Here is a 16,788-nt window from a genome sequence, read left to right as displayed (position 1 = left end):
ATATTTTCCATTTTCACTCAATTCAAGTTTCTTGTTGAAAAGTTTAACTTTCCAATTGTTATTCTCACCTCCGATAATAGTGCTAAATTTATAAAACTCAAATCTCACTATACCTCCACACAAACCCGAAATCAATGACACGGCTGAAAGACCCACCATCATATTTTTGAAATAGGAAAAACACTTCTTCATCATGCTCAAATTTACACTTGCTGGTTCACCAAGTAATGAAGTTACAGTATGAAAATTTCTATTGTAGCACACCTTAGAATGTAAACTAGCAAAAATATAGCTCCTCTAATCCATATCACCTTAGTCTTGTGCATGCTAATGTTCTACTTTAGTTTTGGTTATTGCACAGCATGAACAGTAGTCATACTGTTGTATAGAATGAAGGTACGCACCGCTTTGATTGAAGAAGCAGCGAGCGTGACAATTTCTCACGTTCAGTTCTCCTCCTCAAGCCTCACGATCTGCAGCAACTCATAACGAACTATCGCAATTCCGCTTTACGGTCGATCTTCCAGGCTATGACTCAAGGGGATCAGGTGGTCGTGGGGCAACCGTTCAGATGATGACTGCCTCGTTTCTTATGTCTGTAAACCTAGGAGGCACAAAGGAGAAAAGAGTGTTTATATACTTGCCCAATCCAAAACTAACCCTAAGCTTGGGTTAAAATTAGACTTTTGGGCTCACTCTCACTAAAGCTATTAGGCTTAAGTGAAAAGAGCATATTAAACCCAACATAGAAAACTCACATTCATTAGAAAACGTTTTGATCCTGCAAATATGTGCTTACTTGAGCCGTTAGATGCAAATTCAACTACTAAATTTGGATGTAAAACTTCTTGTGTAAGTTGGATCCTATCTACATATATAACAAGGGCTTATTGTTTCTCCAGAAATAAAGTTATGATTATGATTAGCTCATGGAACCCCAAATGAGATTATTTTGCGTTGGGGAAAAAACTTGTCATCGTAAAGAATAGTGCAGTCCAATATAAACCAAAATTACAAAAAATTTACCCCCCAACCCATAATTGAGACAATAGATTTGAATTGTACAGAGGCACATTCACAGAGAAACAAGAAAAGGGGTATTAGGGCTCTCAAGGTTACCTCTTTCAAAATAAACGTTCCTTCAAAATAGTTGAGTAGTATGTCTTGCTCTTCTCCCGTTCCAGCCAAGAGAGAGTTTCCTTCCTTCTTTCCATTGCTGCTGAAAAATTGCATCCAACTACAATATAAATAAAATAATTTTATAATTAAATCTATAATATATTTATTAACAAGTTTCATTACTCTAAAATTAGGCTAAACTATGCGAGTCACTGTGAAGTCTTATATTTGGTCCTTATTCTTAAGGTCTTTTGTGATAGAGTATATTTTAGTTTTAATTCTCAAAATCCTATAATTTAACAGGTTGGATTATGGCTTATTTGTAGGCTAATTTTTTTTTATCAAAATTTTTATTATTTAAAAAATTAAAATAACAACAATTTATAGTATACAAAATATTTTGTATATTATAAATAATTTAATAAGTTCAAAAGACAACAATTTAAATTATTTTGTATATTATATTCCCCATATATGTTTTTTTGGTTATATAATGTACAAAATAACAGCAATTTATTTTTATTATAGTTTGCAATTTTGTTTAAAAATATATTTTATAGAATAATTACTTTGAGAACTTTTAAATAATAATGATTTTGAATTGTTGTAATTGGCTGGAAAAAGATAAAAAAAAATTATTTTTAAAATTATGATACTTTTTTGGATACAAATTATGATACTTTTATTCTCACCGAACATTGACATAGATTTTTTTTTTTTTTTTTGAAAACTTACTCTTGTTGTCTTTTGAACTTACTACATAGAAGTAGTCTTTTCAGTGTTTTATAAATAGATTCTCTTTTTATTATTATATAACTAGATTTATAACTCATATATTACATGGGGAAGGGAAAAAGAAAATTTGAGCTAAAAAAACCGTAAATTTATGTCACGTACATCGCCAATTGGGTAACTTGAAAAATGATAATAACAAACTCATCTTATCTTGATCATTATTGATACTCGAGATGTATAGTTAAAGTTTAATAGCTCCCACGATACTTTGTGAAACATATATGAGAAATATAACGATACAAATATAATTTAATTTTGTGTAAATACTTGTCAAGAAAATTGTCCTACGACGCACGTGGATACTATATTTGCAATCATCTTGTGTGGATTACAAAGCAGAACACAAAGACACAAACGTTAGTAATGATACTGGTTAGCCAAGTTCCTTGCATAGCCATGTTTGCAAAGTGTTCCCCCTCGTACTCAGCTAAATTCATCGCTGCAAACCCACTACCGTTCTTGAATCCTTCACCAAAATTCATCACTAGAAGAAGCTCTATAAGACCCTTGCATCTTACACTCGCCAAAGCTGAGGGAGGCATCGAATCAAGTTCAGCTACCAAATCTTCTTCCTCAACCTCAACCTCAAGTCCCACTGCTCCTTCTCCTTTTTCCAATGACCAAACGGTTTTCGTGGGTGACGAGGATGTTCCATTGGAGGGTGTCATTCAGTTCGATAAACCCAGTTCATCTTCTCGTGTTGAGAAATGGGGGTAATTTTTTTTTTTTATTATTATTTTTTTGTGGGGTGTTTCTTTCTTGCAATTTTTTTTATGAATTTATTGGATTTCTTCATAAAAAATAAAACTTTTTGCAAATATTCATATGGGGGTTTGTGGTATAATGGTTATTATTATGTTGCAGTCGTGTGGCTCTACTAGCTGGTGGGGATGTATTAGCTTTGCTTTTGTTTGCAACAATTGGAAGATTTAGTCATGGACTCTCTGTTTTCGACATTGACACGTTGCGCACTGCTGATCCTTTTATAGCTGGTGGGTTTGGTTATCATGATTGTAAAAATTGATGTTTTGACTTTCTTCATTTTGATGAGAAGATATGAGGGATTTGAAAAAATGTGTGTGTTTTCAATGCTGTGCAGGGTGGTTTTTAGGTGCTTACTTCCTTGGAGGTTATGGAGAGGATGGACGTGGGATGAAGGGTCTCCCCAAGGGTGTCATTGCTACTGCTAAATCATGGTCACTTGGGATCCCTGTAAGTTGAATGCTTCTTATATGAAGCTTTTATTGGCTTACTTGCACCCATCTTTTAACACGTTGTGACCTGAGCATGAGCAGTTGCTGTTGTATTGATCTTATTAATAGGCATTTTTGCTTTATCATCTGTTTTATTTCGAAAACTTTAACGCAGTCTTTGGATCAAAACTTTAGAATTGAAGTGCGTTCATTTGAAATGAAATGATTTCCAATGCACAACATGATTTGTACATTAAGTGCTTGAATCAATAAACTGATATCATGCCACACAAGTTTCTTATAAGAATTTAGATATAAATGAGATTAACTCTTTCATTATAAGTACAACTTGAACAAGCGTTATGTAAAATGTAATATTACTTTTGAGTTTTTACTGCTGAAAACAGCTTGAATATATAGAGTTGCTTTAAATTTCATTGGGACATTTCGGTATTGCCATGGTATATTTTGGCACATTGAGGCAACTGGCAACTTTTAGATGAATTAACCCCCCCACTCCCTCCAATCTTTTCCCCAAATACACACAAACATATTACAATTTTGTTATCTAAGATTGTCAAGGAAATTTTTCTTAACAGATAAATGATATGATGATAATTATATTGTTCCATGCAGGCACAGTTGTTTTATTTTTCCTTTCCCAGTAACTTTCCTTAAAACAGATCCCACTTATCTCTTTTTAACTTTTTGGCAGATTGGAATAGTAATAAGGGCAGCAGCATCAGGTCATTTACCAAACTATGGTTTCGTATTTGTGAGTCTGGGAAGCACTGCTGTTTTACTTATTACATTCCGAGCATTATTATATACCATTCTTCCTGTTGACAATAGTAAGAAAAGTGATGTCTATCGCCGTGGTAGTCCCTTTGAACTCTTTGAGGTATATAATCATTTCATCTTTATCAGCTCTCAAGATATTATATTCGTAATTTCATTGCAATGCTGGTATCAAAGAAAAGGTTATTCATTCGTGCAAACTGCTTAAAAAAGCTCTTCCCTCGCAATTTCATTTATATAAACCTGAACTTGTGCTGCACCTCTACTAATCTGCTGTATCCATGAAAATATGTTTGTAACCGTACAGAATAAACTATGAGTTAATGGAAAATTCTTCAATTAGAAGCTGATGCATGGATTATGAATGCTCTCATTTGCTGTCATATCTTTAAAGCAATAATTGAAATGTAAAGGCAGCTGCAACTTGTGATCTTTACAGCTTACATACTGTCAATTTCTACTTTTGAACAATGTCCAAATACTTTGAGCTAATTGTGCAAATTATTTACATTTTCCCCCAACACTAATATTTTTTTATCACTATATAACAAATCGCTTTAAGAATTGAATAGCCATCTGTAAAAGCATTAGGATACTGAATCATGGTATATGATTTATTCTTTTGTTTTGTAGCTGCTCACGTCATTAGTACGCCGGTGGTAGCACTGCGTTGCATGTTCAAGACACCGTAATGTGTATGCATCAGGACATCAGTTTCCGTAGCTAATCTCCTTGTATTATCAACTCAAATGAAACAAGTAAGAGTGTCTGTTTACTGTATTTGAATATTAATCAATTAAATGGGTTTACTATTTACACCATGAATCTTTGAATAATTATAAAGTGCATTAAGTCATTTGAATGCTCTGGTCCCCTTGCACTATGGTCTGCCACTTTTTGAGATCTCCCAGGTTTTCCAATGAGCCCGCCATTCATGATGATAAAGTAGAGGTATAATAACCCTAATTTGTGAATTTTGATAATGATTAAATTCTTAATCACATGCAATTCTCATAATTCACAAATTAGGGTTATTATAAGAGGCTTTTGGATGTAAGAAAAAAATAGTTGTAAGCGTTGATTTTTGAGTGCAACTACCTTGAGAGATAGTGATGGAGGACAGAAGCACAAGAAGAATAAGAAAAGGATTCTAGCAAATAACCTGGAATCCTAGGTAGACAATTTTGGAACTTATCAGATCAAGCAGAAAATTCTTCAACTAAAATTCATATCTAAATACATATGCTGGATTTCATCTCATTTTACACAGCTAGCCCTTTCACTGGCGACATATTGGAACTTGCGTAGCAACAAAAATAACAAGTCTTTTCCTAGTAGGTGTAATCAGTTAAAGAATCAACTGATACCATTATGTTTTGTCAAAAATCAAAATTTTGGAAATGCGATTCACAACAATATCTTTCTTAATAGTTTCTCTTGGACTTTTCCTTGGTCTTCCTCTACCTCTGTTTATTAGGCTATCCTTCATATGATCAAATTTTCTTACTGAGAACCCTATTGGTCTTCAAGTCATGTGACCAAACAATCTTGGGCTAGCTTCTGTTATCTTTTCCTCAGTAGGTGCTACTCTAACTTTCTTTCTAATACATTATTTTTCGATCTTATTGTTGTAAATATTATTATTTATTTATTTGTTATTTTTTGTATTGGGCTTAGCCTATTAGGTCAAGTATTCTAGGTCGTGTATTCTCTATAAATAGAGAACCCTTTTGTACATATAATTTACAATTCTATAATATATTAGAATACCCTTTTTCAAGTTGGTATCAGAGCTCTCGATCTGAGGGTTCTGCTTCCGCACATATTGTCTTTTTTTTTTTTTTAAACACAACCCTAATTTCTTTGCCTCTTGCTGCCATCAGCCGCCACCGGAAAATTTTTCCGGGGACCTTTTGGACCAAGGGGACCTTTGTTGACCTTTATTTTCTCTGATCTATCATTTTACGCACAGTTCCTCCACTACAAACGACCAAAACACCTCCGACCGCCTCTAATCAGATCTTTCTTCACCGTTTGGACCACTTTCAGGCAACTTTTCAACCGCGACCACCCACAGACAGGTGCGCGCTCACCGGACGACCACGCCAGAAAAATTTCAGCCGGAAAATCCCCTCCACGCGCTCACACGCGCCAACTCTTTCCCGGCGAGTGAAGCCCACGCGCAGCCCATTTCTCCGACGCGTGCAGCGGTTGTTTTTGACCGGACCACTTCCATTCTTCTCGTCTTCTTGTTCTCTGTCTGGATCTGTGATTATTTCACTGATCGGACTTTCATTTGATATCTGTTTGGTTGATTTTATCGCTGGTTGTTAACTTTTTTATTGAAGAATGGCCGAGAATGATAGTTCTTTGATCTTATCTGGTAAGAGCACACATTCTATATCTCTTCTTGCTTCTTGCACTGATTTTAAAACCTCATGGATTTTGGATTCTGGTGCAACTGATCATATGGCTTGTCGTACTGAGTTGTTTTGTTCTTATCATCCTACTGTTGGTAGTCATACTATATCCGTAGCTGATGGATCCCATAAATTAGTTATTGGTTCTGGTAACATTCAAATTCAACCTTCCTTGTTTCTTAAAAATGTTCTTTATGTTCCTCAGCTTTCTACTATTCTTATCTCCACTCAAAAACTTACAACTGATTTGAATTGTTCTATCACATTTTTCCTTCTCATTGTGTTATTCAGGATCTTACCACGAAGAAGACAATTGGAGTTGCTAATGAATAGGATGGGTTGTATCATCTCCTTCCAGACCATGCTAGCAAAAATCAGTTATTAATGACACGTCATCCTTCTACTGCAGAGTCTATGATTTGGCTCCATCACAAGCGTCTGGGGCATCCACCATTTAGTCTTTTGAAGTCTATGTTCCCTTCTCTGTTTCTCAATAAGTCGGTTGAGACCTTTCATTGTGATGCTTGTGAATTTGCAAAACACCATAGAGTGTCATTTCCTTCTAGCACTATTAAAAGCAGGGAACCTTTTTCTCTTATCCATTCTGATCTTTGGGGCCCTTCTAAAGTGCACAGTGTTTCAGGTACAAGGTGGTTTGTTTCTTTTATTGTTGATTGTACTCGGGTAACATGGATATACTTGATGAAAGACAAGTCTGAAGTACCAGAGATATTTATTCGGTTTCATCACATGGTTGAGACTCAGTTTGGTAAGGGTATTAAAAGACTAAGATCTGATAATGGTACTGAGTACGTCAATCAACGCCTGTCACAATTCATTTCAGACAGAGGTATGATTCATGAGCTCACATGTGTTGATACCCCTCAACAAAACGGAGTTGCTGAAAGGAAAAGTCGTCACCTCCTTGAAGTTGCTAGAGCTCTACTTTTCCAGACATCTGTTCCTAGTTCTTATTGGGGGAGAAGCAGTGTTAGCTGCAACTTTTTTGATCAACCGTTTACCTTCACAGATCCTTAACAATATCAGTCCTATTCATTCCATGACTTCCTTCTTTCCTTCTGTTCCCTTATTGCAGAACCTTCCACCAAGAGTGTTTGGATGTGTTGCCTTTGTCCATGTTCATAAACAACATCGGAGTAAGTTGGATCCTAGGGCTCTTAAGTGTGTCTTCCTTGGTTATACCCCTTATAAAAAAGGGTACAAGTGTTATCATCCACCAAGTCAAAATTTTTCTATTTCTATGGATGTCACCTTTCAAGAATCTGAATCTTATTTCCTGGGTCTTCATCGTCAGGGGGAGAACAGTTCTTCAGAAGACTCGTCCCCTTCCTTCTTTGAGTCTGGATCAATCTTCTCTCTTCCTAGTGTGTCTGCTCCTGGTGTGTCAGAACCTTCAAATACACCTGAGATACGGAAAATTTTGACACCTGAATTGGTATATCAGAAGAGGAAACAACTCATACTGTCTCACCAGCAACCTCAATCGTCTGAACCACTGGTAAGTCCTGAATTTCCTATTTCTTCTGAGTCTCATGAATCTCCTGTTTCTGATTCTAATATTATTTCCTCTCATGATTTGTCTATTTCTTCTGATATCTCTAATGACTTACTCATTGCTTCTACTTCTGATGACTTACCTATTGCTCTTAGAAAAGGAAAAAGATCTTGTCACAAGAAAACTTGTTCCTCCTGTCCCTCTTGTACTCAATACCCTATATCCCACTTTGTTTCCTCTGCAGCACAAAAGTTTTGTTTCAGCACTAGATTCTATTGCAATCCCAAAATCAGTACATGAAGCCTTGAAAGATAAGAATTGGGCTCAAGCCATGCAAGAGGAGATGAATGCGTTGGAGAAAAATAAAACATGGGAGGTTATTGATAGACCCAACGGAAAGAAAGCAGTAGGGTGCAGATGGGTTTATGCCCTGAAATATAATTCTGATGGCACTCTTGAGAGATACAAGGCTCGATTAGTGGCCAAAGGTTACACTCAAACCTATGGCATTGATTATGAAGAAACCTGTGCTCCAGTTGCAAAGATGAATACAGTGAGAATCTTATTATCCCTTGCTGCCCATTACAATTGGGATATAAATCAATTTGATGTGAAAAATGCTTTCCTCAATGGTGAGTTAGAAGAAGAAGTCTACATGGAAATCCCGCCTGGTTTTGATTCTGTAAAGGGGGAAAATAAAGTTTGTAGATTAAAAAAGGCCTTGTATGGATTGAAGCAGTCACCTCGTGCTTGGTTTGGAAGGTTTACTAAGGTTATGATGACCTTAGGATACAGACAGAGTCAAGGAGATCACACTCTTTTCTTCAAGCACTCCCAAAATGGGAAGCTTACTGTGCTCCTTGTATATGTTGATGATATTATTATCACAGGTGATGATTTTGTGGAGAGACAGATTCTGCAAACACGGCTTGCCTCTGAGTTTGAAGTCAAAGACCTTGGGAAATTGAGATATTTCCTAAGGATAGAAGTAGCTCATTCAAGCGAAAGAATTTTTATCAGCCAGAGGAAATATGTTCTTGATCTTCTCAAAGAAGCAGGAAAGCTCGGGTGTAAACCCTCTAATACTCCTATTGAGCAGAATCACAAGATGGGCTATGAAGAAGAGAGTCTTCCAGTTGATAAAGGACAATATCAATGGCTAGTTGGGAAATTTATATATCTGGCCTATACTAGACCAGACCTAGCTTATGCTGTTAGTATTGTCAGTCAGTTTATGCACGATCCAAAGAAAAAACACATGCAGGCAGTAGAGAGAATTCTTCAGTATCTTAAAGGTACTCCTGGTAAAGGATTGTTATTCCGCCGTGATGGCAATCTATCTTTAGAAGTCTACACAGATGCTGATTATGCTGGATCCGTGACTAACCGTCGTTCTACCACTGGTTATTGCATGTTTCTTTGCGGTAACTTGGTGACATGGAGAAGTAAGAAACAAGATGTGGTTGCCAGATCAAGTGCAAAAGCTGAATTTCGAGCTATGGCTCAAGGCATTTGTGAGTTACTGTGGCTGAAAATTATACTTGATGATCTCAAAATAAAATGTGAGGGACCTATGAAGCTGCTATGTGATAATAAGTCTGCTATTTGTATAGCTCATAATCCAGTTCAACATGATCGGACTAAACATATTGAGGTCGACCGCCATTTCATCAAAGAGAAACTTGATAGCGGGTTGATTACCACTCCATACATTCCCACTCGGCGTCAATTAGCTGATCTATTAACAAAGAGGCTTTCTTCAGACAGATTTCAAGAACTTACTAGCAAGCTGGGAATGATAAATATCTATTCCTCAGCTTGAGGGGGAGTGTTGTAAATATTATTATTTATTTATTTGTTATTTGTTGTATTGAGCTTAGCCCATTAGGTCAAGTATTCTACGTCGTGTATTCTCTATAAATAGAGAACCCTTTTGTACATATGATTTACAATTCTATAATATATTAGAATACCCTTTTTCAAGTCTTATCTTTTCTTGTATGTCCACTCATCCATCACAACATTCTCATCTCAGTAACACTTATGTTCCTGCTGGCACTTTGCTGCTCAAACATTCGGTACCATGAAGCATCCTTTGAGCTTGATGCAACCTTGAAGAATTCCTCCATTTTGTCTACCGATTTTGAATATAGACTATGATTTACATTTCCCTTGATCTCCTTGTCACTTTTTACAGTAGATCCAAGATATGGAATCCGTGCAACTTGTGATATGATATGATCTCCAATTTTCACATCCGAGCTAGTGCTAACTAACATCTTGCTGAACTTGCATTTCATATACTCCATTTTACTAGTTTACCATTTATCCCCTTTCTTCTCCCATTAAGACTGTCATATGTGAAAAGCATGCATTGAGGCATTGGCTCCTAGATTTGCCCAGTATGTCCAATACCAAGGTAAAAAGATAAGAACTCTGTAAAAGATATAAAACTAATCTTGAGCCTTCCCCTAACAAATTAAGCTTTTAGACGAGTTGGGTCATGACATGTTATCAGAACCTCTGTAACCAAGTGATTAGGAGTTCGATCTATAACCCCGTCATACTTCCAAAATAAAATTTTGAATTTTAACAAATGGTAAGGTGGGCCTGTAGTTTTTCTATGCTTCATGCCCAAAGGGATGGGGGGACATAATAGATATAAAAATGATTGATGAGCCTTGACCTTTACCTAACAACTTAAGCTTTTAGAAAAATTGGTCTTTGTCATAGTATTAAAGCCACCTTGACTAAGTAGTCAAGATTTTGGAACTTACCAACCCAATTCTTCTTATAAAAGATGGATTTCAGCACAAGATGAAGTAAGCTTGTGTTCTATCCATTGTTTAAGCCCAAAGGACTCTTGCATTTATTTTTATTTTGTTTTGTGTCAGAAATATAAATCCAATCTTAAGCCAAAATAGCTTAAACTTATAGGAGATTTGGTCTTTGATAGACTCAAAGTCATGTTTCATGTAATCCTATATGCAGCCTTATCCTTATATTTTTTTTAAAGATGTTGTTTTTCGAACTCGAATCCGTTTCTTTCTGGGCACAAGAAACAACCTTATCGTTGCTCCAAGCTCTCCCTCAATTTAATTATTTCATGATTTACTTAAAATTTCTTGAAATAGCTAAATAAAATCCCTAAGAATATTATCAGGGAAGTTGCATAAAAATGATTTAAAAATAATTATATAATTTTGATTGATTCCCATTTCCCTGCATCATATAGAAAGAGAGATAAGAGGGATTGGTGGCTTTAAGGCTGAAGTGAAGCTATCAATTTTCCTAGCACATAGTATCAAGTGTAATTGAGAAGGACTTTTAAGATTTTCATACAGATTGAAAAGAATGTCTCATTTCTGTCCAAGAATCTGCTGCACATCTCTCGTGCAGCATAGGAAGAGCTTAATGAGTTGAATGGCAAGGTTTGTTAAGAATAGTACAGGGGAACCCAAAATCCATTGCAAGGGATACATCCATAGGTCAAGCGACAAATCACAATAAGTGGGTCGACACCACATCTCAACCCAAAATCTTAAGGCTGTAGGTTTATGGGTCTTTTTGCACTTATATGGTCATCACTTGGTCTATGTCTAGCCTATGTGGAACTTACTTCACCACTACTCACTCACACTTGATTATTTCCAACATCCTCCCTCAAGTGTGAGGCCCAATATCATTCTTACTCTAAGGTCAACTTCTGCGGAAGTCTTTTTTCTCTTCAAATATTAGGGTCACACTAGCCTTCTGCAGAGGCCTTCCAAACACTTAGCCCAGATCGTTGGCTCTGATACCACTGTTAAGAATGGTACGGGGGAGCCCAAAACCCATTGCAAGGGATACATCCATGGGCCAAGCGATAAACCACAATAAGTGAGTCGACACCACATTTCAACCCAAAACCTTAAGGCTGTAGGTTTATGAGTCTTTTTGCACTTATATGGTCATCACTTGGTCTATGTCTAGCCTATGTGGAACTTACTTCACCACTACTCACTCACACTTGATTATTTCCAACAAGGTTGTGGAGTAATATATGACCTTGTGGAGTAATATATGACCACAGTGGTAAAAAAAATCTTTTGCACGTGAAAATGAAAAACCAGCCACCTTTACTCATCAGAACTTCTATCAGATAGGTCATGTTGCTCTTAGATTACTGGCATCAAGGAAGCTAATAATATTGGACCTGATTGTTTGAGCTTCCTTGTAGGCAGGGCTTGTAATTCTAAGAGTGATCTACAAAACGTGTTACTTTCTACTTTATTCCCCCAAGAACATCTGTTCCCTCTAAAGATGACATGCAAGCGTGTATACCCGTGACGTATATCCATTTTCATTTGGACATGGATAGGGAAGCACATATTAGCCATAATTACTCATGATATTTTTCCCCCTTAATATGATAAACAATTTTTTATTTTATTTTATTTTTTTTATAAATCATCCGGTATCTGGCCACTAACGGGCACAAATTAATTTTGATTCGAGCTAGATAAGACTACAAGAGTGACAAAGTTCTTCCTATCAAGTTTTAATACAGCTGAGTAACTAAGATTCAAACTCGACACCAGTGATTAAGTTGAGACAACTCCCCCGTCAATTGATCCATGTGTTTTGTGGTTATGATAAACAATTTTGATCAGCTGTGATTAGTGAATCTCATCTGAATTTATTTTTTCCTTCAAAATCCACTTTGAAGAGATATCCCTTGATCACATAGTGATAACTCAGTTGGTGCATGAGATGAGAGCTGAGCATGTGAGGGTGAAGGCATGTATTCGATTCTTTCCAGTATCATCGTTGGAATGGATTTAAAGTCTTAATTCTGAACCAGTCTCGAATTAGACTAGTAATGAAGCGTGAACCGATTGAAATATTTAAAAAAAAAATTGAGACATCCCTTGTAATATGTTTAAAAGAAGGGATCATAGCTGGAGGAAACAGTAAATTATACATGTATCAAGGGCGTAATCAAGATGCGTGCACCATTTTCCTTTTATCCTCTACATTCAAACACATCTCCCAAACTAGCATAATGGGACTGGGAAAGACTTAAGGAAGCATGCCATGAATAATCATGCATGCCTGATGGGAAGTCTTGTACGAAGCAAGGCGATACTACACATGCAAAAATGACATCCCGTTGCGTTCTTCTCTATGGGCCTCGTTTGGACTACAAATGAAACTATGGATTCGCTTTGTTAAGAACATATCTTGTTAAAGAATCATTTCAACTCAGAACTTTAAGGCATTGGGTGAGGGTTTTTTTAATGATTTATATTATATTCTCTAACAACCCCTCACTGGATATTGCACAGGTTCAATTTTTGGTTTTATCTTTTGTGCTTTTTTATTTTTTAATTTCACTTTAAAGTGGGGGTGGTGAGGATCAAACTTGAGACCTTGTAGCAATGTTATTAAACCCGATTCGGGCATCGACCCGGTTGGAGTACTGGGTCACTGGTTGGATCGGTTGACCGGGATATATATAAATATATAAAAATATATATAAATATGAACATATAAATTCAATCAAATTCTCCATATCTAAAATGAATTAAACAAGATTCACTAATTATGGTAAAAAACATGAAGCATAAATAAATAAAAATGCACGCTATTACTATGTCAATTTAAATTGCAACTCAGAATCTTCATAAATATACTTCTCAATAAACATTGAACTCGTATTTTTCAATTCAACTACATTAAAATGACATGTCACATTCTCGTAATTTATTATTCAGCAAATTACTTCAGTATTGGAAGTTGAAATTTAGGGTCATTGTAGAAGAGTATACTAACAAATAAAATTATAAAAAGTTTTTAAAATGAGTTCTACATTTTTTTTCTGACAAGATGAAACAAATTTTTTTTTGGTTTTTTTTTTTTAAAAAAAAAATGCAAGACCCGACCGGGTTACCGGGTTTGGCTGATTTTGTCCGGGTTTTGACCAAGTTTGACCGAGTCAATGCATGACTGGTTTAATGTTTGACCCGAACCGATCTAATGAACGGTTCACCGGGTCCCGGGTCGGGCCGGGTTTTACTACACTGTCTTGTAGTTACTCAAGCATGTTAAAGAACCACTTCAACCCGAAATTTAAAGCATTGGGTAAGGGCCTTTTTTAATGATTTATATTATATTTTCTAACATATCTTGTTTAATTTATTTTATCTTTATGAGCATATGTAACTTACTAACACTTTTTTTTTATGCAATGGTGATATTGAAGTTTGAATTTATGATTTCATATAAATTATTTAAGGGGATTGATTTTCTCATGTTAAATGAGAATTCAATTCTCATGTTGTAGAGATAAAAAGCATGTGGGACCCAGGTGTTAGAAAAAATTATATGTAGGACCCATGTCAGCACGGAAATCGAAGGGTGTGTAGGAAAATTTGAATTCTCATGTTAAATGAGAATTATAAAACCCTTTATTTAAACACATCACCACTATATCACTCCTAATTGCTTATCTAATACCATGCTTTGGTTCTATGCGTTCAAGGTTATGTCTTTATCCTCGAGTCTGATATAGAGGGGGTTATTTTTTTGGAGAATACTACTCTTATGTCCCAAGAGATTATTAGTATCTCATATCATAGATACAAAGCATGTGGGATTTATTTATTTATTTATTTAAAAAGAATGAGTTTCACATACTTTGTGTCTATGAAATGAGATGAGATTAGTATTTCCTTATTTTTGACCCGGAAAATAAAAAACAGAAAAATAAAGGGGATTATTTTAGTATTCTTGTTTTAAATATTGATATTTAGAATAAGTTGTCAAATATTTTAGTTATTTTTTAATTAATAAACTCCAACTCTTATTTTGAAATTAAAATATAAACATTTGTTAGCTAAATTATGAAAAGTAAGGATTTATGCGACCTTTCTGGACCCGCAATCCTTGTCCTGGACTAAAGGCCCTAGGCTTTTTGCAGGGTGAGACTCAATTTGAATAAAAATATCGACAGTATTTATTTTGTTTATTAAAACATTTTTAAAAAGGGAAAAATGTATCTAATGTTACTTTAGATAACTTTGTCTAATGTTCATCGAAACGACGTCGTTTTGGGGTTGAAAAATTAAAAAAATTAGAATGATAAAGACTATTATAACCCTGAAATAAATTAAAATTAGAAAAACACCATGATTTTCGCCCCAAAACAACGTCGTTTATGTTATCAAAAAAAAAAAAACGACGTCGTTTCGATGAACATTAGATAAAGTTATCTAAAGTAACATTAGAAAAAATAAACCCTTTAAAAATATATGTATATAATTTTCTTAAACTTTAACTCTTGCATTAATATCATAAATTTAATTTTTGTTTTCTTCTTAATTGTTACGCCATAATCTAATATTCTAAAGAAAACTCATTCTTTGGCAAGTTTGCTAATGTGTCGCTTTCTCTTTCACTTTCAGTTTTGTGTTCACACTACAAAATATTTAAAACCTTTCCTTCTTTTGTAAAAAATATGTTAACACTTGTTGGTGGCAGACAACTCAATTAATGTCTCACTACCTTATGAAATCTTGATTTTCAATTTTTAATTTGAATTTTTAATTTTAAATTTGAATTTGAATTTTTAATTTTGAATTTGAATTTGAATTTGAATTTTAAAGGGTGGAAAAATATTTGAACTGGTGGCAGACAGCTCATTTATTATCCCAATCATTAATTATCCCATTACCTTTTTGTTAAAAAATAATCATTAAAAAAACGAAAATATTTTGTAAAAAATGCAAATATTTTGTGTATAAATAGGATGTGTTATTGGTTTTTTCATTTGGTAATTAGCTTGTGTGCACATATTTCTTCTCTTATCTTATCTTCTTCATCTTCTCAGATTGTTGTTCTATCACATGAATATGTAATATTTTTGCTTCTTCTTTTTTTGCAGCTTTGTTGTAGAACAAAACTGACGGGATGATTTGGAATCACTGGGATATTGCTCTTGTATTTCGTCAGAGGAAGGTATAACATTCTTCTCTATCTGCTTTTCTTCTTCAAGTATTTTCTCCATAATCTAATATCATGAATGAATGAAATGATATAATAAAATGTCTTAACTTTAAGGAAAAACTTCATTTTCACCAATTGTGGATTTGTGATTTATCATTTAACCCCATGTGATTTTAAGCTTATCACTTAGACCCATTGTGCTTAAATAATTTATCATTTAACTCCTCGTGGTTTCAAACTTTCACTTAGACACCTTGTGGTTAAAAAGTTTTTCTCTTAGACCACTTGTGGTTACAAAAATAAAAATTGTTAAAAAAAATGTTTAAAATAAATGTTCTCTCTTTTTATTTTATATCTTCACCTAATGCATTTAGGGTTTAAAAAAAATTAAAAAAATTCACCTATTTTTATCAAAAAAATAAATTCAAATCAAATATTATTTTATTTTATCTATTTTTTACTCGATATCATTATAAAATTATATAAAGAAAGTAAATATCTTTCTTTGATAATATATATTTAATTTATCTTAAAAAATGTTTTTTAATTTCAATATATTTAAAAAAATTAAGATAACTTATAAATTAATTACAGAATAAATAACTTGAAATATTTTTTAAACCATAAATGCAATATATGAGGATATAAAATAGAAAAGAGAGAAAATTTATTTTTTAAATCACAAGGTGTCTAAGTAAAATTTTTTATAACCACAAGGGTTTTAGTGAAAATTTGAAACCATAGGGGTTTAAATGACAAAATATTCAAGTACAGTGGATCTAACTGATAAGATTAAAACCACAAGGGGTCAAGTGATAAATCACAAAATCACAATGGGTGAAAATGAAGTTTTCCCTAACTTTAAAGTATATAACGAGCAATGGCATAATGTGTGGATCACCCCAGCCTTTTGGCAAGTTCTGTCTTTTTCTCTCCTGTGTGTTATCTGTGTTTTTTGAGC

The 16,788-nt window shown here is 34.4% G+C and overlaps 1 protein-coding gene across 2 annotated transcripts; it reads left to right on the top strand.

Moving 5' to 3' along the window:
- The first annotated feature begins 2,259 nt into the window (after window positions 1–2,259).
- LOC133296514 (uncharacterized) lies at window positions 2,260–15,833 on the top strand. Of its 2 annotated transcripts, XR_009749515.1 has the most exons (6): window positions 2,260–2,627; window positions 2,779–2,906; window positions 3,014–3,126; window positions 3,823–4,008; window positions 4,539–4,663; window positions 15,766–15,833. XR_009749515.1 is itself a non-coding variant. In XM_061495512.1 (5 exons), the coding sequence occupies exons 1-5, from the start codon at window positions 2,278–2,280 to the stop codon at window positions 4,566–4,568; spliced, it is 807 nt and encodes a 268-aa protein (XP_061351496.1). In that variant the 5' UTR covers window positions 2,260–2,277; the 3' UTR covers window positions 4,569–4,761. The 2 variants fall into 2 exon arrangements, 1 of the variants encoding a protein (XP_061351496.1); XM_061495512.1 differs by lacking the exon at window positions 15,766–15,833 and having other exon boundaries at window positions 4,539–4,761.
- Window positions 15,834–16,788: the final 955 nt, after the last annotated feature.

This window comes from Gastrolobium bilobum, unplaced genomic scaffold, assembly GCF_033153095.1.
Source record: "Gastrolobium bilobum isolate Gb01-03AN ecotype WA unplaced genomic scaffold, APGP_CSIRO_Gbil_v1 utg23025, whole genome shotgun sequence".
NCBI classification, from domain to species: domain Eukaryota; kingdom Viridiplantae; phylum Streptophyta; class Magnoliopsida; order Fabales; family Fabaceae; genus Gastrolobium; species Gastrolobium bilobum.
This window is presented reverse-complemented; position numbering and strand designations above follow the sequence as displayed.